A 25,925-nucleotide genomic window follows, 5' to 3' on the forward strand; every position below is an offset into this window, starting at 1 on the left:
AAAGGATCAATCCAATTCATAATCATACTGTGGTTATAAAAAATAACTATATTATAATCAAAATAAGGTCAATTAGGACTAAGCAGGAGCTATGGTGTGCTTCCATGAGTGCATGCTGTTTATATAATTAAAATAATGTTTTATTTCTGCCTTTAGACTGAAGGACGACACTTCCCACAATCCCATACGGTGATGGAGCTTGCCGCTGTTACCATTGAAACGATAACGCGTGAACGTAGTTAATAAATTGAAAAGTTACATTAACAACCTATCTACATTATTTCCCAACCACCAGCACCACAATCCTTAAATTCTCTAAAATACAAATCAAGACAAAATAAAATAGAACCTCAACAAACCCCCTCCAATAAACCCTGAATCCCCTGTTATAGAGAGGAGCGTCCCGAAGCCGTCTGGTGGGCGTAACCAATAGAAAACGGAGGGCGTGGACAAAGAAGGGTTGCCAGATTAAACCTGCTGAAATGACAATAGATGATTTTGTTCATTATTTTTTTCCTTTATATCGTTTATATGTAATAACATTTAAGTTTTCTTTCGGTTCACAACGTGATATTGATAATAATATTATAATAATAATAGCATGGTAAATGAAATTTATATTATATAGCTACTGCTGCATAATTCATTGTTTAAAAATTTGTGAAATTTTGTGAAAAATTAAATTTATGAAATGTTATACATATAAAATAAACAAAATACACTTGCTATACACTATATATATATATATATATATATATATATATATATATATATATATATATATATATAAATAATTTTAGTTTAAACCAGACATTAGGGTTGCACAAACCAGTGCACTCTTAGTGCCGGTCCCAGGCCCGGATAATTGAGGAGGGTTGTGTTAGGAAGGGCATCCAGTGTAAAACATGTCAAGTCAAATATGTGGATCACAAAACTAAAATTTCATACTGGATCGGTCGAGGCCCGGGTTACCAACAACCGCCACAAGTATTGTTAGCAACAGGGTACTGGTGGAAATTTGGCTACTGTTGGCCGAAGGAGGAGAAGGAGAGGAGGAAGATGTCTACAGAGACAGCAGGGAAAGGAGAAGTGTAGGAGAGTGGTGGTGCGGGTTGATACTTTAAATGTTGGTACTATGACTAGTAAAGCGAGAGAGATAGCTGATATAATGGAGAAGAGAAAGGTAGATATGTTGTGTGTTCAGGAGAACAAGTGGAAAGGGAGTAAGGCCAGGAACATTGGAGGTGGATTTAAACTGTTCTATCATTGTGTGAATGGAAAGAGAAAGTGTGTGTAGGGGTGATTATGAAGGAAGAGTTTAGTAAGAGTGTTGTGGAGGTGAAGAGAGTTTCTGATAGGGTGATGAACGTAAAGCTGGAAGTTGAAGGGGTGATGATAAATGTCATCAGTGCCTATGCTCCACAAGTGGGTTGTGAGAAAATGGAAGAAAAATTAAAATTCTGGAGTGAGTTAGATAAAGTGTTAGAAGGTATGATAGGAGGAAGACTATAGTGTGAGATTTAGGGAAGAGGTCAGACAGGGGCTCGGTGATGGTGAAGAGGTGCTGAATGATTGGGCAACTACTGCAGAAGTGATAATGGAGGCAGCTAGAAAGCTACTTGGTGTGACATCTGGAAAGGTCTGGAATGTGGGTGGAATGAGGAAGTGCAGGAGAGCATAATGAGAAAAAGGTTGGCAAAACAGAATTGGGATCAACAGAGAAAAGTAGGCAGGAGCATAAGGAGATGCAGCAGAAGGTTAAGAGGGATGTGGCGAAAGCCAAGGAAAATTCATATCAGGATATGTATGAGAAGTTGGACACTAAGGAAGGAGAAAATGATTTATACTGATTGGCCAGGCACAGTGACCGAGCTGGGAAGGATGTGCTGCAAGTTAGAGCAATAAAGAATGGAGATGGAAATGTGTTGACTAGTGAGGAGAGTGTGTTGAGAAGATGGAGGGAGTATTTTGAGAAGCTGATGAATGAAGAAAATGAGAGAGAGAGAAGGTTGGCTGATGTGGAGTTGGTGAAGCAGGAAGTGGATAGGATTAGTAAGGAGGAAGTGAGAGCAGCGATTAAGAGGATGAAGAGTGGAAAATCAGTTGGACCAGATGACATAACGGTAGAAGCATGGAGATGTTTAGGAGAGATGGCAGTGGAGTTTTTACCCAGATTGTTTAACAAGATTCTGGAAGGTGAGAGGATGCCTGAGGAATGGAGAAGGAGTGTGCTGGTACCGATCTTTAAGCATAAGTCAGATGTGCAGACCTGCAGTAACTACATGGGAATAAAGTTGATCACCATGAAGTTATGGGAAAGAGTAGTGGAAGCCAGGCTGAGAGAAGAGGTGACCATCTATGAGCAACAGTATGGTTTCATGCAGAGGAAGAGCACTACAGGTGAAATATTGGGTTTAAGAATGTTGATGGAGAAGTATAGAGAAGGTCAGAAGGAGGTATATTGTGTATTTGTGAATTTAGAAAAAGCGTACGACAGAGTGCCGAGAGAGGAGCTGTGGTATTGTATGAGGAACTCAGGTGTGTCTGAGAAGTATGTGATCGTGGTGCAGAACATGTATGAGGACAGTGTGCAGTAGGAACGAAGACTGGTTTAAGGTGGAGGTTGGACTGCATCAAGAATTGGCTCTGAGCCCTTTCTTGTTTGCATTGGTGATGGACAGGTTGACTGATGAGGTCAGACAGGAGTCTCCGTGGACTATGATGTTTGCGGATGATATTGTTATTTGTTATGGAGACGAGCCAGAAGAAGAAGAGGAAGGAATTATTAATTATTTATTAATTTTAGTTTATTTTAAAAGTACCAAAGTGCATGACACGATTTTTTTTTCAAATGTTTAATTATGATTTCATTACTGAGCTAATTTCATAGGAGTTATATAGTGATCGTAATCATTAAATCGTGAAACCTGGTTCTGTTGTACGGCATGTAGTATCTATAGAAACCATATAAGGATTTGGTTTCAATCTGGCAACACGTTCAGCTCCCTATTCAGCGCCGCACCTTCTTCCCAAACCTGCTCCAACTTCTTCAAGTGCCCGAGATCATTCTCGATGATGTTTCTGCGGTGGAATTCGGTTTGAATTTCAGGATTTCTGCTCGTGTTGTGTGGAAGGAATGTTATTTGTGTGAAAACTCTTTTGCTGGTGTTGATGACATTCAGCCCGCACGCGCATGAAAAGGAATCCAGGAGTTTCAGAAGTTTTTGGAATTGGAGGAGATTTTAGGGATGCAGAATGGATCCCAAATCTGACATCCTGCTTCAAACTACTGGCTGCACATGGCTGAGCCCCATTAGCACGTTCCTGGGAGTACCTCTGGATCAGGTGAGAAGTTCTTAGACCTGAAACTGTGACAGATCAGGATGAATGTGAATGTTGTTGCCTCCTCAGTCTCAGGAGGTTTATTGATGTTGGTTTGGGTCAGGGCCTGTGTGAAAGGTGTGTAATGGATATATATAATTAGAACTTTGCCTGTTCTTCTCAATCACAGGTCAACTTTATAATGTGCCAGATGTTCGGCCTGGCAGCTGCCTCCTGGTTTCGGCTGTATCTCAGTCCTCAGCGTGTTGGTCCAGCTGTGCGCCATGCTGTTGCTAGTTTCCTGGGCTCAATGTTCATTATATTTAGCTTTGGATGGTAAGAGCGATGCAGGGTCATTTTTAGAGAGTGTGTGAAACCTGCATGACCTGTCCCGTGACCCTTCTCACTCTCTTTCACTGTTCATTAATTACACACAACATGAAACCTGGTCTCATCCTGCAGGTATTCCTTGCATGTCTTCATGATGTCATTCATCTGCTATGTCATCCTCCACAGAGCAAGCGTCCACACTGTTCACTGGTAAGAACTGCACGCAGAGCGGACGTTAATGTTTTGCACTCCGTGTTGTAGAACAAGATGAGAGGACACACCTGATAATCCTGTTCTGCTGTCTGTTGATGCTTTTTATAGTAAAGAGATGTAGGTGAGCTAGAGAGGTCATGTCCCAGTTCATACAGAATGAGCTGAATACTTCGAGCTCCACTAAGAAATACAGTTCACATGTGCAAAAAATGTGACACCACCTTTGTGGTGGCATCAACAACAAAACACAATGAGGCATGAGGTTAAAGGAAACTAAACAACTGCAATCAACAGTGGTCCGATATGAAGCAGAGTAACTGTTACTGGTGTCGTGTTTTGTTCCTGCTCTTTCACAGGTTATGTCATAGTTTTTATCCATGTACAGTTACAGTAATGTTGTGGAAACGTTATAACTTGCGTTATAAGAGCTATAAACAGTAATTCCCTCTCTTTTTCTATTCAAAGTATAAGGCAAAAACACATAACAGTATTTAATTTAATACTGTTACTAATTGCTGACCCTGGAGACAGTAGTCTTTTTTTATTGTTAGTTGTGGAAGTTTCTGTGAATGAGGTGGTACCATAGCAAAAAAAATATCAACTGTGAGAGAAATGTAGGAAATTCAACACCGTCTGACCAATTACAATTCACAATTTAGCAGCAGTCTGGGATAAGCTCTATAATCCTCAATCAAAAATGGTTTCCAATTAATAAAAAGCACAGTTATGCGGCTAAAATGAGGAATTATCCAATTACACAAAGAACCGTCAAATAACCCTTTCAGAGAGTACCAAGAAACAAGGTTAAAAAAAGTTCTTCAAGGGTTTGTGGGATCATTTGGAGCTCTATGCATCTATGCTCTATGCTTAATTAGAATATAATATATAGAATATTTATAACACTTCTGTATTCTAAGGTGTAGCTTCAGCTACTGTAACTTAATTGAAAACAGGACATACCTTTATTTGTCGACGTTCCACAGCATTAAAATTAACTATAATCAGCTAGAAAGTAAAATGGTCAGTCATTTATTATTAAATAAAAAGTGCAGTGTTTGGTAAGTTGCGGTGGTGTAAGAGGAATAATCCACTTCGGCTGATAGCGGTAGCTTCGCTTGATCCTACCACTTAGTATCACTCAGAATTTCACTTCATTTACATCTCAAATTAAGGCCAAATTAGAAACAGATTATATTTGTGTAGCCATACTATAGTATAAAAGCAAAGGAAAACAAGCTGCAGTTTGTAGTTTATTATCAAGAACACAATCATGGAAAATTTATCATTTAATAAATTAATTAACAGATGGCTGTAAACATATAAATTAGAGCATATCTTAAATACATGAAATACTATTTTACATTTTTCAGTATAATATTATACACATTAAATACATTAAATCTGTAAATATTAAGAAAATTGACCATATCGAGAAATGCATTGAAATCTTTTTATTTGTATCTAAAAGTAGGTGAAATAAAATGTTACACATGTTGACATATGTGAAATATACAATATTCACATCTTAACATAAGTGTGCATTTTAAAGGTTGTACTTTCTTTGTATATGATACTAAATTCTGATGGAGTGGTGTCAAGTATAAGTAGCTAAAATAAATAAATATCAGTATTCCTGTCTGTAAAGAGTTTATTTCCTCTCAATCCTAAGCCTTTGCTATTCTGTTTTGATTTAGGTACTCGATGATTGTGGCGATGGGGTACCTCACGGCATGTCAGGTCAGCAGGGTCATCATCTTCAACTATGGGGTCCTGGCCACGGATTTCTCAGGGTGGGTCTCAAAAGGTTGGCGCCATCTTTTTTCTACAATCTGGTGGTGAATGGATGTACAGCTAAAACCGTTCAGCCCAACACAGCATGACGAAAAGATGAATCACATGGAAGGAGAAAAGAAATCTGAAGTGAGAAAAGATAATTAGGACTCTGCTGATGATAAATAATAATAATAATAATATATATGTATAGTGCAACGTAATCATAAAAACATAGTTTTTGTTATTGTTATGTATCTAATAGTAGAGTCAAGATTTATAAATACTCTAAGAAATATTGGTTTATTACAAGCATAATTTCCAAACATTTGTTGATATACTTTAATTAACAAATTCTGTCAGAGTAACTCATGTTAGATGGATAGCAGAAGCAGCAGATTTACAAACATTATTTTAAAATCCAGTGTAAAATGCTGTCAGGAATGTTCATCTTTTGGCAAACATGAAAAATGAAGAAATCATGTCAAAATATCTGGTACAGTAGTCCACTAGCTCATTAGCGCTTATGTTAGCTAGCTAGCAGTAAATTTAAAGATGGACAGCCAAGACTTAAAAAATCCATTCAGAAGTTCAGTCGGGCTAGCTGACTAGCTTTAGCAGTAAGAGTTTTGCATTTGTGTAAATAGGATTTAAATAAGTTCTTAAAAATCCTGTCCTTTTAGATTGTTGATATTGGTTAAGATTTACAAACCTGTATGTCAGAAATTCTCATGTAAGCTAATGTTATGTGATTGACGAGCATTAACAGTAATCTACAAGGATAATGAACTAAAGATTTTCTCGATTTAACTTAGTTTAGCTAGCTAACAAACTTTATCAATAATAATTATGAATATTAGACCAAGCTAGCTGTGTTATCTGTTGTTAGTATTAAGATTATGACGAATTATACATTTATATTGATTTGATTATCTTGCACTGAGTTGAGCGAGCACTAGGAAAAATTACTTATATGTGAAACACAACATACTTTTTGTAAATAACCCTATCAATTTAGCTGGTATTCACTAATTTCAAATTAATTGAACTAAAACAACCTTTAAAATCCTGCCATGACATTTTATGTTTATTAGATTGCTAGCTTGTACTAGTAGTGACGGTAAAAATTATTTGACAAATATGATTGAATAGTTCTCTTAGAAATCCCGTCAGTTTCTTCACACAGCTAATGCTAGTATTGAAGATTCTGAACGCTTATACACATGACTTAAAATGATATCAGGTGTTAGATAGCAACAGATTGTGCAATTCTATCAGTATAGTTTGTTTGATCTATCAATACATTTATTATTACAAATGTTCTTTTCATTACAAGATAATTAGTAAGAAGAATGTAATTATGGTGATAAAATGTAACATATGCCCATGACTTAAACCAAATTTCTACATCATAAAGATTTCCTTATACATTATCAGGGCTTTTGATATTGTCACTGTGTCGATTATTACATTCAGCTGTAGGCTGATATGTTTTACAAAATGATTAAGAGAATCTATGTTTTAGTCTTAGCCTATATATCAGAGTGACAGGGTCAAATTTGTGTAGTATACACGGCTCCCAGTTACTCAACTCAGCCACACCTTTGGCTTGGATTTTGGTCCTTATCTGCTGATCTTGTTGGTTCTCTTTAGCTAAAAGTTTTCACCACACCCTTAAACCAACAAAGGTGTGTGGTAATGCCGAGCTGGGTGGGTTACCTGTCCTTGCCTTTCCAGGGCTCCGAAACCCCACTCTCACTGTCACATAAGAGTGTTGGCTGAGACCAGTATTTACACTTAGTCACCGGCTGGAAATGTATCTGATAACAGAGCACTTAAAGGGGCAGTATGTCTAATTCCATCTTCAGAATTTATGCCATGCCACCTTGCCTAAGTATCACATTGACACTGATATGAATTGACACCAACTACACCTGGAAATGAAATTACCTTGATAAACAAAATCTAGGTTGGCATGTTCAACCTATTGTGATGGAATTGTGACACAGCAAGATGCAGATGCTGAAAGTCTAGCATTGTGAGCTAGTTTACGATTAAACCAGCTGTGTGTGTGTTAGTGTATATATATATATATATATATATATATATATATATATATATATATATATATATATATATATATATATACACAATATATATATACAATAAGGTATTAAACATTTTCTGACCAATCACAATCCAAAACTACACAGTTTTGCTGCGTAAAAAGCATCTATTGTGGTTTTCTCTGAAAGATGGTGGACTATTGTGTTTTCTTAATTTATAAGTATGATAAATCTGAAGTCGGATATTTAAGAGCATTGTGAAGTCAGAGGTAAACTCAGGTGGTTTACCTGAACAACCAGTTTGCACTGCTACTGATACAGCATTATTTCTGAATCAGCACACAGTTTGTTTTCACTTCATCTCCTAGTAGAAAGGTCTGTTTTATAGATTCACTGGTTAATTACTGGAATCAGAGCTCTGTGTGTTACCAATAAAGAAAAATTGAAATGCCACAAAGTTTTGCCCAGGAACGTAGATAACTAGTATTGGAGATCAGAAAAAAACAAAAAACAATAGTTAAATTAAACCATGAAGATCAACTGAGGTAGAGAATCAGTTTTTTTATTGGAGTTTGGTTTTTTCAGACACCAGCTGAAGTGATGTGGATGGTAATAAAGTTTCACTTATGTACAAGGACTAGAAAATCTTTTGATTTAAGAAAGAGATTGTAGATTTTAATTGTGAACATGTAGTACAGGTTTTGGGTGACTTCTGTTCCTGCTAGACAAACAGTAAACACATTTTCAGAATCGTCGCTATGAGTTTTATGAAAATATGCATTTTATTTTTATTCATGTAAGAAGTCTGCAGTTTTATTAAGAATTAAAGATAGTGATACAGGTCAGAATCTGGTTATGTTTAAAATGTATTTGTTTGCTAGCATTTGAGTCATCACTCCATTTTCCCAGATTATAATCCACATGTGACTTGCTGTTATTATTCCGTTATTACTGTTCCACAACTCTAAAAACACCCTGTTGACATAGGGCTGTGATCACGCCAGTGATTTCTTCACTTTCAGACACAAGCATGAACTTGAGTCAGATGTTAAGTTTTGACTCTTAACACAACAACACGTGTGACTAAAGTGCCCAGTTCCTCTTTCCATGTGTCAGCAAGTTATTTCATTCCAAATTTCTTTTTTTCTCCCCAGGCCACTGATGATGATGGTGCAGAAGATCACCACTTTAGCCTTTCAGCTTCACGATGGTAAAATTCCCCTTTAAAGAACTGGAGATAATACATCTGTATTGTCAGTGAGATTACATCAGTACAGCAAAATACACAAAAAATGTCCAACAAACATCAAACAGAAAAATGACTAACCTAAAAACGTGTTTGTACACATTTCTGCTAAAGAATAGCAAGGTAGCATTGAGTGATTCACAGCTCCTGAGACCCCTGTCAGTCAGAATCTAGTTTCCTAGTAACACCACAAAACAAACCGGAATGTAAACTAACATTATAATGAAACGTTTTTTAAGCTTAAACTGTGAATTAGATTCTACTAGCAAACCAAACTAGCATAATCTTGAGTTGAACAAGCATATCAGTATCCCACTATCCTAGCATTACTGTCAGCTGTCATAGAGCTACATCTGTTATGTAGCTCTATGTTGTTTTCTGTAGCGCCAGGTTTCAGGAGGAACGTTGTTTCATTTCACTGTGTACTGCGTCAGCTATATATGGTTGAAATGACAATAAAAGCTTCTTGACTTGACTTGACTTGACTTGACTTTATAGTATTATAGCATAATTATAAACTAGTATAATACCAAAGCATTATATCAAACCCAAAATTAGCTAATTAGATGACTGATAAATTAGCATTATACCAAACAGGCTCAAATACATGCTATCATGATTTTGGCCAATAGCTAAACTACAAACTAGCATTATGCTAAACAGTCTGATGTTGTGAGCTAACATTATGGTAAAAAACTAGACTTATAATAAACAGAGAACTGTATGAACTAGTGTTATGGCAAACCACAGTCTATTATTAGTGTAAACAGGCTGACTTACAAATGAACGAGCACCACTGTAAAAAATTAATAAATAAATAAATGGACGTTAACGACAAAATAGCATTAAAGTTAAGCTTTTAGGTTTTTTAATTCCCTGTAGCTAATCTGAATTATTTTTATGTTTTATTTCAGGAAAGTGTCACAAACAGGAGGAACTCACTGAAGAACAAAGACGACTGGCTGTAGTGTACGTATATACACACACACACACACACACACACACACACACACACACACACACACACACACACACACATAAATAGTTCAGGTTGATAAAATAGCAAGATTAGATCAATTAATATATTTATATTTGCAAAACATTTATTTTTTTTTATTTATTAAATAATTATTAATTTACTAAGTAAATACTATTTTTGCATTTAAATGCATTAATGCAATTTAATGTAATTAAGTAATTAATGTATTAAATAGGCAAAATTTTTAAATGATAACGTCTTTCGATTTTACTTCTCATGCTTATGACAATTTCTTAAGGCTAAATGTCAAATTACGTTCTTTATGCACTCTGCAGCATCTGCAGCACTGTTATGTTACACACCATGTAGTGAGTAATATGAATGTTCTATAGTAAACATGAAATATAAACTACTACTAATAATAATTAACAATTAACCTAAAATAAGGATTTAAGATAAAACTGTGATGTGAAGCTTTTCTTTCTCACATGAATATCCAGTCAGGTCAGTAAAAGTCTGAATTGTAGTGTAATTCCTCAGTCGAATTTTAGTGTGTTTTGTCTCAGTCTTCATTTAGATTGTAACATTTCTTGTCCTGCCACATGCTTCACCTGCATTCAGCTTTCAATACACTCATGGCACAGAGCTGCATTACAAAGTGTCATTAAAAAATAGCAAGAGAGATACATAAAGTGTCTTATTAATGTCTTTACATACATTATATGAATGTAGAAAATGTATTGTATCTGTAGTAGAAAATCCATCCAATAAGGATGGATGACTTATTTACTAAAATACAAACAAAATACAATTATTGCAGTTATTCTTTTTTGCATTATTGTAAAAAAATAAAAATAAAAATAAAAATAAATTGAGAGGTTGCGAAAATTTTGGAGCCTTTTCTGTTATGAAACACAAAACTTACAAACGTTACAAACGTACAAATGCAACAAACATTCCTTAAAGGGTGCCAAAAATTGTGTCATGAAGTCAGAGGTCAGGAATGAGTGAGCATGGTGGAGTAAAACGAGTTCACAGGCGCACTAAACAGTGATATATAGGGCGTGTCTTAGTGAGAGTTTTGGAACAACGAAACTGAACAGCGTTTCCGGTAAAACCCAAAGAGATCATTAGTGAGCGTGTGAGTTTTTAAAAAGAAATGGAACTCGTCCTGATGACTTGATCAGTGACTCATCCTGATGACACCCTGTACTTAAAGGGTGTGTGTGTGTGTGTGTGTGTGTGTGTGTGTGTGTGTGTGTGTGTGTGTGTGTTTAGACAAGTGTGATAGGGCAAGGATGAAATGAGATGAGTGTGTGGGTGAAATTCCAAGAAAAAAATAAAAATAAAATAATTATTGAACTGCACATTTGCACTGTAACACATTCTTCTTAAACACGTCATTGTTTCTGCTATGTCTTGTTACACACACACCTCCCATGTCAACTGTGTAGTTCACCTCTTACATCTGGTATTATAGAAAACATGCTAAAAGACAAACAGTTACAACAAAATAACAAAGATGCTGAAATAGTAACCAGCAAACTAAAACATGAACTGGTATTACAGTAAAGAGGCTAAACTTTGAATTAGCATCAATTCACACAGTCCAACCTATAAAGATTTATTGAGTAACCACAAACCAACATTACAGTAAACAGGCTAAAGCATCAACTAGCATTACAGCCAACTTAAAAAGTATTGAAATTACATGACTGAACAAAATCGTATTAAAAGGCAAAACGGGTTAAAATGAAGTTATTTTAGTGGTAACTTTGATGCTTGCTAACATGAACTAGCATTAAACCTGTTACATGATTACCTGTCGTAACAAGCAGCTTATACTGGTCAGTCTGAGGAATAGGTTCAGTGACAGACTCGTACAACTACGATAGCGCCAAGGGAGATCATTTCTGCCTGCGACCATTGAACGATATAACTCCTCTCTCTGAGGGTTAAACAGCTGCTACACCATATAAATGTTATACGATAAAGATAATACAGATAAAGATATAGTTATATTTATCATTTATTTCAAGCCATACTTATATATAATTTATGTGCATTAATCTAAATGCAATAATAAGAATTAGTTAGATGTGCAATAACTTTTTTAACTATTATTGTAGTCTGACTTTTCTGACATGTTTTTCACTGCTGCTACAATTTTCTTTTTTATGCTGATACACATTTCAATTTTCTTAATACATACCCTAATGCGTATATATATTTATATTTCTTATTTTCATTTGATCTGTAAGAAACTGCAACCAAACAATTTTCCTATAGGATCAATAAAGTATTCTGATTTTAGTATATTAGCATCAGAGTGATCAAGTAAAACTCATAGAAACTAGCATTAACCTACACATGCTAAAACATTAACTTAATAAAAGACACGTAACAAACTGACTTTAGCACCCAGAGGAATATGGTAAACTTCAACACTAATGAAAATTTCATTTCAGTGTTCACTTTGATCTTAAAACCAACACTATGTTGTTACTGATTTTAGCCTGCTTTTACTAAAACTCAAATTTGATCATTCATGTTTGTGTGGAAAAGTGCTGCTGTAAGGTCAGATTTAGTCTATTAGCGCTAACTGGATTACCCTGACGAAGTTACTCTAATGAGATTTGGCGTATTTTCATGCTACAGGACCCCGCCATCGTTGCTGGAGTACCTGAGCTACACTCTGAACTTCATGAGCATTCTGGTGGGGCCGTGCAGCAACTACAGGGACTACACAGAGTTCATCGAGGGACACCATGTTCACAGCAAACTCAAACACAACATACAGCAAAATGGCTACCACACGCACGCAGACCCCTCGCCTGTGGTGAGGGACAAAGACTGATTCATATAAAGACACATACTTCTCACAAAGCAGTTTATGCTAAATTGTGGGTGCTAGCATAAGCCAGTGGGCAGATAGCATTAAGTAGCATTCTTAGCAATTCTGCATATATACATTTTTAATAAATACAACATTAATAATAAATATATAAACAACAAATCACAAAATTAATATCTAATGGATACAAACATTTCAATCACATTTTTCAGGATGGTAAAGAATTCAGGATGAAAAACCTTTTCAAAATTTTTACATTTCATTTAAAACATGACAAAAGAAGTTGAATCAGCGGATTACATTTTTAAGAATTTATATATATATCTGTAATGTAAAGTGTTTTTTTAAATCACAAAAATGATTAATGGTTAAGATTTTTTTTTTAAGTTGGAGATTGAAGATGGAGGTTAATATTCTCCAAAACTTGAAATGAATAAAAAATATGTAGAAATGTAATCACATTCTAAATAATAGAGAAGAAAAATCAATCTTTTGTAAATGTTATTAAATTATATAAATGGAGTACAGGTATTTAACTATCTAAGGAGACTGACAAAATGAATAATAAATTAAATAAAAAAACATCAGAAAAACAAAAAAAAAAGCAATTCCTAATCCGTCTGAAAAACAAGATTCTGTGTAATTAAATTAACGAGATTATTTAAAAACATTCATTCTGCAAATTAAAGTTTGATATTTTTACACAGATTTACATACATGATTTACTTTATTATAAAAAAAATTTATGACCGAAAAAAATTAAACACTATAATATATATAAATCAGTATTTCATTATTTCTTAATTCATTTCTGTAATTCTGTAACATGCCAGACCCATTATCCAGCCCAGTGTATTGTGATTTCTAACTGTTTTTACACTTTATAGTAAGCAGGGATTGTTAACGTGTGTACGATAACCCGGATGTGTTTCCTCCATCCACAGCGAGCCGTGTGTCAGAAGTTAATGGTGTGTCTCGGCTGCCTCTTCTGGTTCTTCACAATCACCAGGAGGTTCCCAATCAGCCTCAATGTGGAACCAGGGTTCGTTAACGAGGCCTCGTTCCTCAGCAGACTAGCTTACGCCTTTATTTCCATCCAGGCGTCTCGGCCTAAGTTTTACTTCGCGTGGACTATCGGTGAGTCAGTTCGTTGTTACTCTTTCTATTGTGAGCTCAGTAATGCATCTCAGAGCGAGTACTGTTAGCACAATGTGGTGTTTCTAATAAAGCCGTTATAAGAACACAATATAAGTGTGTGTAGGTGTGACATCGCAATACAATGTGGCTGCTTGTTTGGTGTGTTGTGCTTTTCAATGCTGTCTTATGTGTGAGATGTTCCTCTGTTCAGCTGATGCAGTACATAATGCAGCGGGATATGGGATCAGCGGATTAGACCAGAAGGGCCGAGTATCCTGGGATCTCATCTCTAACATCCACATCTGGAAAATCGAGGCAAGCTCCTTTATTATTTTATATTTTTAATACATGGTAATGCACAACACTCCCAATATTGTATAATGGACACTAATATATTAGTATAAATCGATTATAAATATGAATGTAAATAGATAGGTATGTATTTAATTTAAATAAAGTAAATCACTTTATATAATAATATAATATAATTATACACCCATATGGATATTATTTCCATTTTTCTATATGCATTTTTATTTTCAAATAAAATATACAATTTTATATATAATTTATAAATATTATAAAACTATAGACTTGCCCCAATGCCACATCCATCTAACCCAGTGAAATGGCAATTTCCCCCATGACATGCACATTTATAGCAATGACACACCCATCTGCCCTAATGCCATGTCCATCATATAAAATTAATATTTGAATGACTGAGTCATTCTTATCTTGCGAAATTAAAAAGCTTGAGCAACACAGACATGTGACATATCAACACAGACATGTGACATTAGTGAGATGCAATGACACAGAACCACCTCATGCACTTTGCACTCACATTTTCTTCAGAAACTAGGAAATTGAAGTTAAATTTATTAGCTTGGAAGTAAAAATACAGTTAAACCATATTTAGCTTCTGTACTGTCAACTGACAGGATTATATAGCTAATAAGCTGATGATGACTAGCACTACATCTGGCTTTAGCAAGTTTAATTTTGCTTTGACAAAGAAGAAGAAGAAGAAGAAGTAGAAGAAGAAACACACCTTAAATAAATGCTGATTGATCAAATCGTGCTTTTGAATTTCCACTCTTACTTTTGACTTACACTGTCTATTTTAAAGATTTACAGCTAGCTAATATAATGAACTGTATGTACACTATGTTCTTGTCAACTAGTGAGTGTTTTTTTCACTTTCAAACTCTTGTATATATTGGAGCACATTAAATCATTTAATCTGTTTGAATAAAAAAACATTTCTATTAACACATGAGATGCATATGTTCTGGATAATTCTCTTTGGTTTACACCATCACAGTGTCCTAACTGTCTATGTGAAAGAAGGGTTTTATGTCCTTAAACTTTAGTTAAGCTAGCAAAAGCTTCTAAATAAAAACTAACAATTTAGCAAGCCAATGCTAAGTAGAAAGCTACACAAACAACTAAAATTATTTAACTTTTTTTTTATAATCTTAAAGAAATGGTTGCATCTTGTTTTAATTTTTTTCTAACCCTAACCCTTTGTTTAACGGTTTTACAGTTTTCTTTTTTTCTGTAAACAGACAGCGACCAGCTTCAAAATGTTCATTGACAACTGGAACATACAGACAGGGGTGTGGCTCAAGAGGTACTGTTCTTTACAGTTGTTATTATTATTATGAAAGATTATGTTTAATCCTATGTGTGTGTGTAGTGTGTGTTACGACCGTGTGCCGTATTTCCGGACGCCGTTGACGTTCATGTTGTCAGCACTGTGGCATGGAGTTTACCCTGGATATTACTTCACCTTCCTTACAGGCATCCCCATCACATTAACAGCCCGTGCTGTGAGTCCACACACACACACACACACACACACACACAAAGTTTTTAGTTAATATGGGAATTCTGCATGTTTCCACACTCTCTCTTTTAAACTCTGCTCTGTGTCGTGCTCCGCAGGCCCGCAGGAATTTCCGCCACTATTTCTTGCACTCTCGTTCTGTCAAACTGGTGTATGACGTCATCACCTGGGCAGTGACTCAGCTCACCATCTGTTACGCCGTCTTGCCGTTCCTAGTGCTGGCCGTGGAGCCGACGGTTATTTATTACAGGCAAGCAACACATGAGTAAAATTACTCATCACATACCTGAGCCTTGTATTAAAAAATATGTACAAATGCCAAAATATTCTGATGCAACCATGACAACCATTACCCTATTTATCCCAAAAAAACATTGCATAACATTACATAAAAGGTTTACCTAACTAGAATTGTTTAGTACGCGGTTTTTAGTTTGATTTTCTAAAAAATACAGTAGTAATTTGCATATTTTTTCCTTTTTTTCATCTGAATCAGGTGTTACAGAGAGGTTCTGAGAAAGTTGGTTAGAAATGAAATCTGAATGAGAGCCAGTTTAAAACAAGGGTTAACTGTGGAAATGTTGTGTTGTTGATTCCAGATAAAATTTGAATGATTTGTTTCTCAGGTCCATGTACTTCTACGTGCACATCATTAGCATTCTGGGGATGCTCATTCCAGCCAGCAGACCCAGGAGGCCCGATCTCTATGCCCAGCATTTCAACAATAACGTGAAGGGAGAATAAATACCCTGCCGTGTATGTGTGTGTGTGTGTGTGTGTGTGTGTGTGTGTGTGTGTGTGTGTGTGCGTTAGAGAGACTGCAATGGCATGAGGGCTGCACAAAGGACGCTCTGTGAGAGTGACAAAGCGAGCCGGGCCGGAGTGTAACCGCCTGCCATGATGTGTCCTCATGCTCAGTTCATGAATAAACACACAGTCCAGGGATATTGATGACTAAACTGTAGATCTGATAAAGTTCTCACCGGCAGTGCATCATGCTGCACCTTGCGATTATGAAGCCAGGATGGACTCCTCACATCTTTACTAAGGAAATTAGTTGTTCTGTTGTTAAGTGTTTTTAAAACCTTAAACTCTGGGTATTACACAAGTTGTAGACCAGAGCATTAATTGTACATTAATGTTGCCTAATAAGTATTTATTATATATAAATAGTATGTATAACATTGTGTTGTTGTTGTTGTTTTTTTTATAAAAAATTTGAAAGCTACCTTTTTTAAAAGATCTTTTGAAAAAATAAAATCAAATGTGGTTTTTGAATGGTTTATTTATTGTACTTATTCTACATTCAACTGCAGTCATGTTCATGTTTATGAGAGGATTAGCTACAACTAGTTCAAAGTGGATCCTAAAGACCAATATTAGTTTAAACGTTTTTTTTTCTAACAAATTTACATATTTCAAGGCTACAGCTGAGCTAGCTTCATTATAATTCTCAATCATTAGCTAGCTCATGCTATGCGTATGTGTTATGTGTGTATGTCATGTTAATCGTTCTCACAAATTAAAATACCTCAGCCACAACATGGAATTTTCTGTACAATACACTAAAACCCATTAAACAAAAAAGTAAAAAATTACAAGGGTAATTTTAGTTAATTGGAACCTTTAACAAATCATTTAACGCCACATCTCTAGCAAATGTTGATGTTCCACATGCTTCTGTCTCTTTACACTGTCTGTATAAAAGACTTCAATACTATATTCCTCATTGTCAATCATTAGCCAGCAAAAGTGTGTGTATTTCCTTGTCACCAAACAACAGCCTTCTATTTACTAATATATCAACACATTAGTGGTAAATGATAAATATGCTAGCTAGTTTAATTATTAGCATCAGTTGCCTAGAAGCAAATGTTTGCTTTCTGATATACTCTGTGTTTGTAGACTTGTAGAGGTTGATGTAAAGCACTGATGCCAACTGGTTACACTGAATTATTTTTGTTAGTGTCGATATAGGAGATAAAAAGTATTCTTGTTATCTTGTTAGCCTTGATCATTTTTTTTTTTTTGTTGAGAATTGTATGATTACTTGGGGATTATTAGATTGCTCAGTGAGGAAGCTCAGTGGTTAAGATGTTGGACTTTGGATCAGAAGGTTGTGAGTTCAAATTCCAGCACCACCAAGCTGCCACTGTGGGCCCTTGAGCAAGGCCCTAAACCCTCAACTGCTTAGTTGTAAAAATGAGATAACTGAAAGTTTGCTCTGGATAAGGGTGTCTGCTAAAATGCCATAAATTAAATCAACCATGTAAAAAGCAACATGGTATGACGACACTGTTGTGGTGTGCCTGATCCCCAACTAAGACGAAACGGCCTACCTACAGGAGATTGAAATTCTGGAGCGAGGGTGCCAGGAGAACAATCTTCTCCTGAATGCCAGCAAGACTAAGGAATTGATAGTGGACTTCAGCACAAAGCAGGAGCGGTCATACCAACCGCTAAACATCAACGGGACACAAGTGGAGAGAGTGGACAGTTTCGGGGATCACACAGGACCTGTCTTGGTCCTGTCACAACAACACCCTGGTGAAGAAGAAACGGCAACGTCTGTACCATCTGAGACGCTTAAGGGACTTTAAACTTCCCTCTCAGGTGCTGAAGACTTTCTACACCTGCACTATTGAGAGCGTCCTGACGGGTATCATCACTTCCTGGTTCGGGAACAGCACCATGCAGGACAGGCGAGCCCTCCAGAGGGTGGTGCGTTCAGCTGAACGTACTATCCGCACCAAGCTTCCTGACCTTCAGGACATCTACAGCACACTGTGCCGGACCAGGGCCAGGAAGATTGTGAAGGACCTCAGCCATCCCAACAACTCTTTTCTCGACTCTTTTCTTAGTTGTGTTCAGGGAAGCGCTTTTGCTCCTTGAAAGTAAACACAGAGAGAATGAGGAGGAACTTCTTCCCGCAGGCCATTCGGAGTGTAAACCAGGTGACACCCAGAATCACACTAAATCACTTTAATTTGTACTGTCAATATCTGCCATACTCTTCATGTATATCCATTTTTATAGTTTATACTTTTTATTTATCTACTTTATTTCTTATCCTTAAATTCTACTCCTTTTTTATGCTTAAATGTTGAAAAGTCGTACAAAGCATTTCACTGTATGTCGTACCCTGTATGTATTTGTATGTGACAAATAAAATTTGATTTGATATGGAAAGAGCACATGGTGATGATGATGCTACACAAACATGCTCAGTCACTATAGCATTGTGTATTGGTTTCCTCTAAATTTGTCACATCTCTTTATGATCATCTGGGACCATGGACAAAACCAACACTGCTTAGAATGTGTCACCCCATGTTACAGGGATTTACCTTCTCCACACATATCATTTTGGTTCCTTACAAGGCCTCTAGGTTTCCACTTTTCCCTTAATCTGTAGCACCTTCTTTAAAACTTTGCCAGAATCTCGTGCACTACCACAATCTGCTTGAATGGAAGAATCAGCAGCAACATGATGCCTGAGATCAGTCTTTGGTGTTTCTAAACTTTTAGGAAATGTCTGGCATCATGATGCTGCCGATTCTTCCATGCCTTTTTTTCACAATTGCAAGTTAACATTTTTTATTAATAACCTTTTTCCAATAACTTTTTTTTAGTGACGAAAACAGGCTTACATATGGAAGCCTGTTTTCGTCACAAAAAAAAAAGTTTAGTTCTGTTCAGACTTAAGCGGTTTAACAAAACAGGGTATTACAGACAGTGGTTTTCTTCCTGTTCCCCTGTCACCACGAACGATTTGAGAGACCTTTTACTCTGGGTTCAATGCCTAATTTTCCAACCTCAAGGCGAAAATAATTCTGGATTTCAGTGTTCTGTGTCCACTGGTCAGTAATTGAACAGTTGAGAGTGACACATGCTATAAAGTCCTTTTTATTCAGTTTTAAGTTTGCACACCCTTCATTTACATTCAAATAGATGTAACAGAATCCAACATAATATTGTAGGTCTGGAGTTTTTCTTTTGTGATCAAAAATCTAATTTGAATCCATCCATGTATCTCACAGTAACACAGGCAGGGGGCAGTACACACACACACACACACACACACACACACACACACACACACACACACACACACACACACACGCAAAAAGGTTTACTAAGAGGAATTATTAACTGTGACATCCTGTTTTGTAGTCTGTCTGAATTAAAATAACCCTTTTCTGCTTTCCATCTAAACTGAATGTTTATCATCATGTGCTACAAACAAATAATAATAATCCAGTGAGTGAACTGCTGCAGTATAGCTCACTAATAAAATATGGGGAAAAAAAAAAAAAAAAAATATATATATATATATATATATATATATATATATATATATATGTTTGTTTTGTTAATTCCTTTTAATTTTTGCATTCATTAATTCATTCATCCAGCCACTACTCGTGTAACACGTCTGCTTGAGATGGTCATTAGCCACCAAAATAAGTAGAACTATACAAGGGGAAGTGTTTAAAATAGGACATACAGATACATATTAATATACAGCTATGACCTATCTTACTTTTCATGTTTTCCCCTCCCTTGCTTTCACACAACCTGTTTGTTCTGCCCCCTTACATTCATCTTCCACTTTTAGGTAACACCAGATAGCAGAAACAAGAGAGAAACAGAAAGAGAGAGTGGGCGGGAAAATGAGAGGAAGTGACAGAGATACATGAAGCTCATAAAACGCAACCAATACTAGTACAAAGAAAAACCACGTCAAACACAGAACTCTAAGGAAACCTTACAGGGATTTATTTTTCATTTTTTTCTTTACTTTTCAAACAAAAACTTTTAGCAATGACCTGCCCCAACGACATGTACGAACACAACAGCAAGTGCTGCAACAAATGTCAAAAAGGTGAGTCTCAAAAAATACAGATTAACTATATGTAAGGTTTATGTTTGCAATGTGCATTATGTATCGAGTACAACACATTTTTTAAAAGTTCAATTCTTATAGATTTTATCATTTTCAAAATGTTTAATTACTGAAGATCAGATTAAAACTTTCCAAACTATATTATTATTAACTATTTTATTATAAGGATTTAATTTTACTCTATTAGTAATACATCATTTTAATTTGAATTTAAATGAATTCTGATTAAACAAAGATAACACACTGTGTATGTTTGTCTGAGTGCTTGAGTAGTAACATCAGTAACATCAGTAACAGATATTTGTAATACTGTAAAACTATGTAAAACTATGTAAAACTATTTTAGTGTGTGTGTGTGTGTGTGTGTGTGTATATATATATATATTTTTATATATATATACTTTTTTAAATTTTCGACAGTCACATTCTGATTTTTTAAGGTGTTGTGAAAATGTTTTGTATAATGTGTTTTAGAAATTCATGAATGTTCCTACAAAATTGCTCTAACAGACTGAACTCCTAACCTGTACAACCTAATATAGTACACATTATCACACATGAAAACTGAAGCTAGTTGTCATATATAAGGACACAGTGCAGAAACTGTAAATTAGCTTGTATTTAAAATAGTATGTTTTCAAAAAATAGTATGTTTATTTCTGTGTTTATTTCTCTTTGTTTTAGGGACTCACATGTCATCTCATTGTAGTAACTCTCCGAAAACTCAGTGTGTACAGTGTCCACATGGCTACTACACTGAGAATATGAACTACTTAGACAATTGTTTGGAATGTATATCATGTGACTCTGGCAAGTTTCACCACTAAATACCAGCATACAATGGGGTTCTTCACTAAAACATAAAGATCTGTTCTTCTTCTTCTTCTTCCGGCTTCTCCCCTTAGGGGTCGCCACAGCAGATCATCCATCTCCATACCCCCCTGTCCTTTACATCTGCATCTTTCAACCCAACTACCTGCATGTCTTCCCTCACCACATCCATAAACCTTTTCCTTGGCCTTCCTCTTTTCCTCCTTCCTGGCAGCTCCATCCTCAGCATTCTTCTACCGAAATACCCCATGTCCCTCCTCTGAACATGTCCAAACCATCTCAATCTCGTCTCCCCCGCTTTGTCTTCAAAACGTCCAACACGCACTGTCCCTCTAATAAACTCGTTTCTAATCCTGTCCATCCTCATCACTCCCAAAGAAAACCTCAACATCTTTAGCTCTGCTACCTCCAGCTCCACCTCCTGTCTTTTGCTCACTGCCACTGTCTCTAAATCATACAACATCGCAGGTCTCACCACAGTCCTATAAACCTTCCCTTTCACTCTCGCAGATACCCTTCTATCACAAATCTCTCCTGCCACTCTTCTCCACCCACTCCACCCTGCCGGCACTCTTTTCTTCACTTCTCTAACACACTCTCCATTACTTTGCACTGTTGACCCCAGGTACCTGAACTCCTCCACCTTGTCCACCTCTTCTCCATGCAACTGCACAACTCCACTGCTCCACTCTCATTCACACACTTGCACTTTGTCTTACTCCTACTGATTTTCATTCCCCTTCTCCAGCTCACATCTCACCTCCACCCCTCCAGACTCTTCTCAACCTGCTCCCTAATCTCACCACAAATAACAATATCATCCACAAACATCATAGTCCATGGAGACTCCTGTCTGACCTTGTCCGTCAACCTGTCTATCACCACTGCAAATAGAAAAGGTTTAAAACCGATCCTTGATGCAGTCCAACCTCCACCTTGAACCAGTCTGTCGTTCCTACTGCACACTTCACTGCTGTCACACTGTCCTCATACATGTCCTGCACCACCCTCACATACTTCTCTGACACACCAGACTTCCTCATACAATCCCACAACTCCTCTCTCGGCACTCTGTCGTAAATTCACAAACACACAATGCAGCTCCTTCTGACCTTCATTATACTTCTCCATTTACATTCTCAAAGCAAATAATGCGTCTGTGGTGCTCTTCCTCGGCATAAAAAAATACTTTTGCTCACGGATGGTCACCTCTTCTCTCAGCCTGGCTTCCACTACTCTTTCCCATAACTTCATAGTGTGATTGATCAACTTTATTCCCCTGTAGTTACTGCAGGTCTGCACATCTCCCTTATGCTTAAAGATCATTACCAGCACACTCTTTCTCCATTCCTCAGGCATCCTCTCCCCTTCTAAAATCCTGTTAAACAATCTTGTTAAAAAATTCACTGCCATCTCTCCTAAACATCTCTGTGCTCTGTGCTCTATGTCATCTGGTACAACCAACTTTCCACTCTTTATCCTCTTAATTGCTGCTCTCACTTCCTCCTTACTAATCCTATCCACTCATCAGCTGCTCAAAATACTCCCTCAATCTTCTCAACACACTCTCCTCACTAGTCAACCCATTTCCATCTCCATCCTTTATTGCTCTAACTTGCAGCACATCCTTCCCAGCTCGGTCCCTCTGCCTGGCCAATCTGTACAAATCCTTTTCTGCTTCCTTGGTGTCCAACTTCTCATACAGCTCCTCATATGCCTTTTCCTTGGCTTTTGCCACATCCCTCTTTACCTGCTGTCGCATCTCCTTGTACTCCTGTCTACTTTTCTCATCACTCTGTCGATCCCAATTCTGTTTTGCCAACCTCTTTCTCTTTATGCTTTTCTGCACTTCCTTATTCCATTACCATTATATACCAAATAAACACCATCAGACCACAACAATCTACACTGAACATGTCCAAACCATCTCAATCTCGTCTCCCCGCTTTGTCTTCAAACGTCCAACACGCACTGTCCCTCTAATAAACTCGTTTCTAATCCTGTCCATCCTCATCACTCCCAAAGAAAACCTCAACATCTTTAGCTCTGCTACCTCCAGCTCCACCTCCTGTCTTTTGCTCACTGCCACTGTCTCTAAATCATACAACATCGCAGGTCTCACCACAGTCCTATAAACCTTCCCTTTCACTCTCGCAGATACCCTTCTATCACAAATCTCTCCTGCCACTCTTCTCCACCCACTCCACCCTGCCGGCACTCTTTTCTTCACTTCTCTAACACACTCTCCATTACTTTGCACTGTTGACCCCAGGTACCTGAACTCCTCCACCTTGTCCACCTCTTCTCCATGCAACTGCACAACTCCACTGCTCCACTCTCATTCACACACTTGCACTTTGTCTTACTCCTACTGATTTTCATTCCCCTTCTCTCCAGCTCACATCTCACCTCCACCCCTCCAGACTCTTCTCAACCTGCTCCCTAATCTCACCACAAATAACAATATCATCCGCAAACATCATAATCCATGGAGACTCCTGTCTGACCTTGTCCGTCAACCTGTCTATCACCACTGCAAATAGAAAAGGTTTAAAACCGATCCTTGATGCAGTCCAACCTCCACCTTGAACCAGTCTGTCGTTCCTACTGCACACTTCACTGCTGTCACACTGTCCTCATACATGTCCTGCACCACCCTCACATACTTCTCTGACACACCAGACTTCCTCATACAATCCCACAACTCCTCTCTCGGCACTCTGTCGTAAATTCACAAACACACAATGCAGCTCCTTCTGACCTTCATTATACTTCTCCATTTACATTCTCAAAGCAAATAATGCGTCTGTGGTGCTCTTCCTCGGCATAAAAAAATACTTTTGCTCACGGATGGTCACCTCTTCTCTCAGCCTGGCTTCCACTACTCTTTCCCATAACTTCATAGTGTGATTGATCAACTTTATTCCCCTGTAGTTACTGCAGGTCTGCACATCTCCCTTATGCTTAAAGATCATTACCAGCACACTCTTTCTCCATTCCTCAGGCATCCTCTCCCCTTCTAAAATCCTGTTAAACAATCTTGTTAAAAAATTCACTGCCATCTCTCCTAAACATCTCTGTGCTCTGTGCTCTATGTCATCTGGTACAACCAACTTTCCACTCTTTATCCTCTTAATTGCTGCTCTCACTTCCTCCTTACTAATCCTATCCACTCATCAGCTGCTCAAAATACTCCCTCAATCTTCTCAACACACTCTCCTCACTAGTCAACCCATTTCCATCTCCATCCTTTATTGCTCTAACTTGCAGCACATCCTTCCCAGCTCGGTCCCTCTGCCTGGCCAATCTGTACAAATCCTTTTCTGCTTCCTTGGTGTCCAACTTCTCATACAGCTCCTCATATGCCTTTTCCTTGGCTTTTGCCACATCCCTCTTTACCTGCTGTCGCATCTCCTTGTACTCCTGTCTACTTTTCTCATCACTCTGTCGATCCCAATTCTGTTTTGCCAACCTCTTTCTCTTTATGCTTTTCTGCACTTCCTTATTCCATTACCATTATATACCAAATAAACACCATCAGACCACAACAATCTACACTGAACATAACCAGACCCCAGCCGTCTGCACCAAACACCATCAGACTCCAACCTTCTATACCAAACACCATCAGACACTATTACTTATCACCAACATTAACATTCTTCACCAAAAACCATTCAATATTAACCTTCATCAACCTCCAAACAGCATCAGACACCAACACTTTTCACTTAACACTGTCAAATACCAGCCTTCTTCACCAAACACTATCAGATGCCAAAATTCTTTACCAAACATCAACATTCTTTACCAAACACCAAAATTCTTTACCAAAATCATCTGACAATAACATATTACACCAAACGCCATCAGACATCAGCATTGTTTACAAAAACACCATCAGACACATACATTATTCACCAAATACCACCAGACACTGACATTGTACACTAAACACCATCAGACACCAACATTCTTTACCCAACACCATCAGACACCAACATTCTTTACCCAAGACCATCAGACACCAACCTTCTTTAACAAACACCTTAAGACACCAACCTTCTTCACCAAACACCACCAGACACAGAATATTTAACAAAAAACATCATACATTAATATTCTTTACCAAACTTCATAAAACACCATTGTTCACCCAATAACATCACACACCAGCCTTGTTCAAGAAACACCATCAGAGACCACCTCTTCATTAATCACCATTAAACATAAAAACCTTTCACCAAACACCATCAGACACAAAGCTTTCTCACCAAAAATCCACAAAACCTTCAGTCACCAACATTCTTAACAAAACACCATAGGACACAAACAAGCTCCACTAAACATTATGTTTTAAAAGCAGTCTGTTTTTATTATTTATTCTTCTGTGTGTGAGTGTGTGTGTGTGTGTGTGTGT

At 37.1% G+C, this 25,925-nt stretch overlaps 2 protein-coding genes across 4 annotated transcripts in view; both read left to right on the plus strand.

Annotated features, from left to right (window-relative positions):
• Window positions 1–2,994: 2,994 nt before the first annotated feature.
• Window positions 2,995–17,486, plus strand: mboat1 (membrane bound O-acyltransferase domain containing 1). 2 transcript variants are annotated; one of them, XM_046847291.1, is made up of 13 exons: window positions 2,995–3,345; window positions 3,512–3,657; window positions 3,784–3,861; window positions 5,559–5,654; window positions 8,855–8,910; window positions 9,861–9,915; window positions 12,584–12,764; window positions 13,724–13,916; window positions 14,128–14,231; window positions 15,488–15,552; window positions 15,619–15,751; window positions 15,867–16,018; window positions 16,395–17,481. In XM_046847291.1, exons 1-13 carry the CDS (start codon window positions 3,256–3,258, stop codon window positions 16,510–16,512), a joined length of 1,467 nt encoding a protein of 488 aa, XP_046703247.1. In that variant the 5' UTR covers window positions 2,995–3,255; the 3' UTR covers window positions 16,513–17,481. The 2 variants fall into 2 exon arrangements, with proteins under 2 accessions (XP_046703247.1, XP_046703248.1); XM_046847292.1 differs by lacking the exon at window positions 2,995–3,345 and having other exon boundaries at window positions 3,517–3,657; window positions 5,559–5,668; window positions 16,395–17,486.
• Window positions 17,487–20,171: 2,685 nt separating this feature from the next.
• Window positions 20,172–25,925, plus strand: part of LOC124385268 (tumor necrosis factor receptor superfamily member 5-like) — an 11,911-nt gene continuing 6,157 nt past the window's right edge. The window contains exons 1-2 of one of the 2 annotated variants that reach the window (XM_046848496.1): window positions 20,173–20,653; window positions 21,359–21,484. In XM_046848496.1, the coding sequence (XP_046704452.1) occupies window positions 20,593–20,653; window positions 21,359–21,484 (187 nt within the window). In that variant the 5' untranslated portion in view covers window positions 20,173–20,592. Of the gene's footprint in view, window positions 20,654–21,358; window positions 21,485–25,925 lie in introns of both variants that reach the window. The other variant, XM_046848497.1, reaches the window with a different exon arrangement.

The sequence above is a fragment of the Silurus meridionalis genome, chromosome 4 (genome assembly GCF_014805685.1).
Source record: "Silurus meridionalis isolate SWU-2019-XX chromosome 4, ASM1480568v1, whole genome shotgun sequence".
Classification (NCBI taxonomy): Eukaryota; Metazoa; Chordata; class Actinopteri; order Siluriformes; family Siluridae; genus Silurus; species Silurus meridionalis.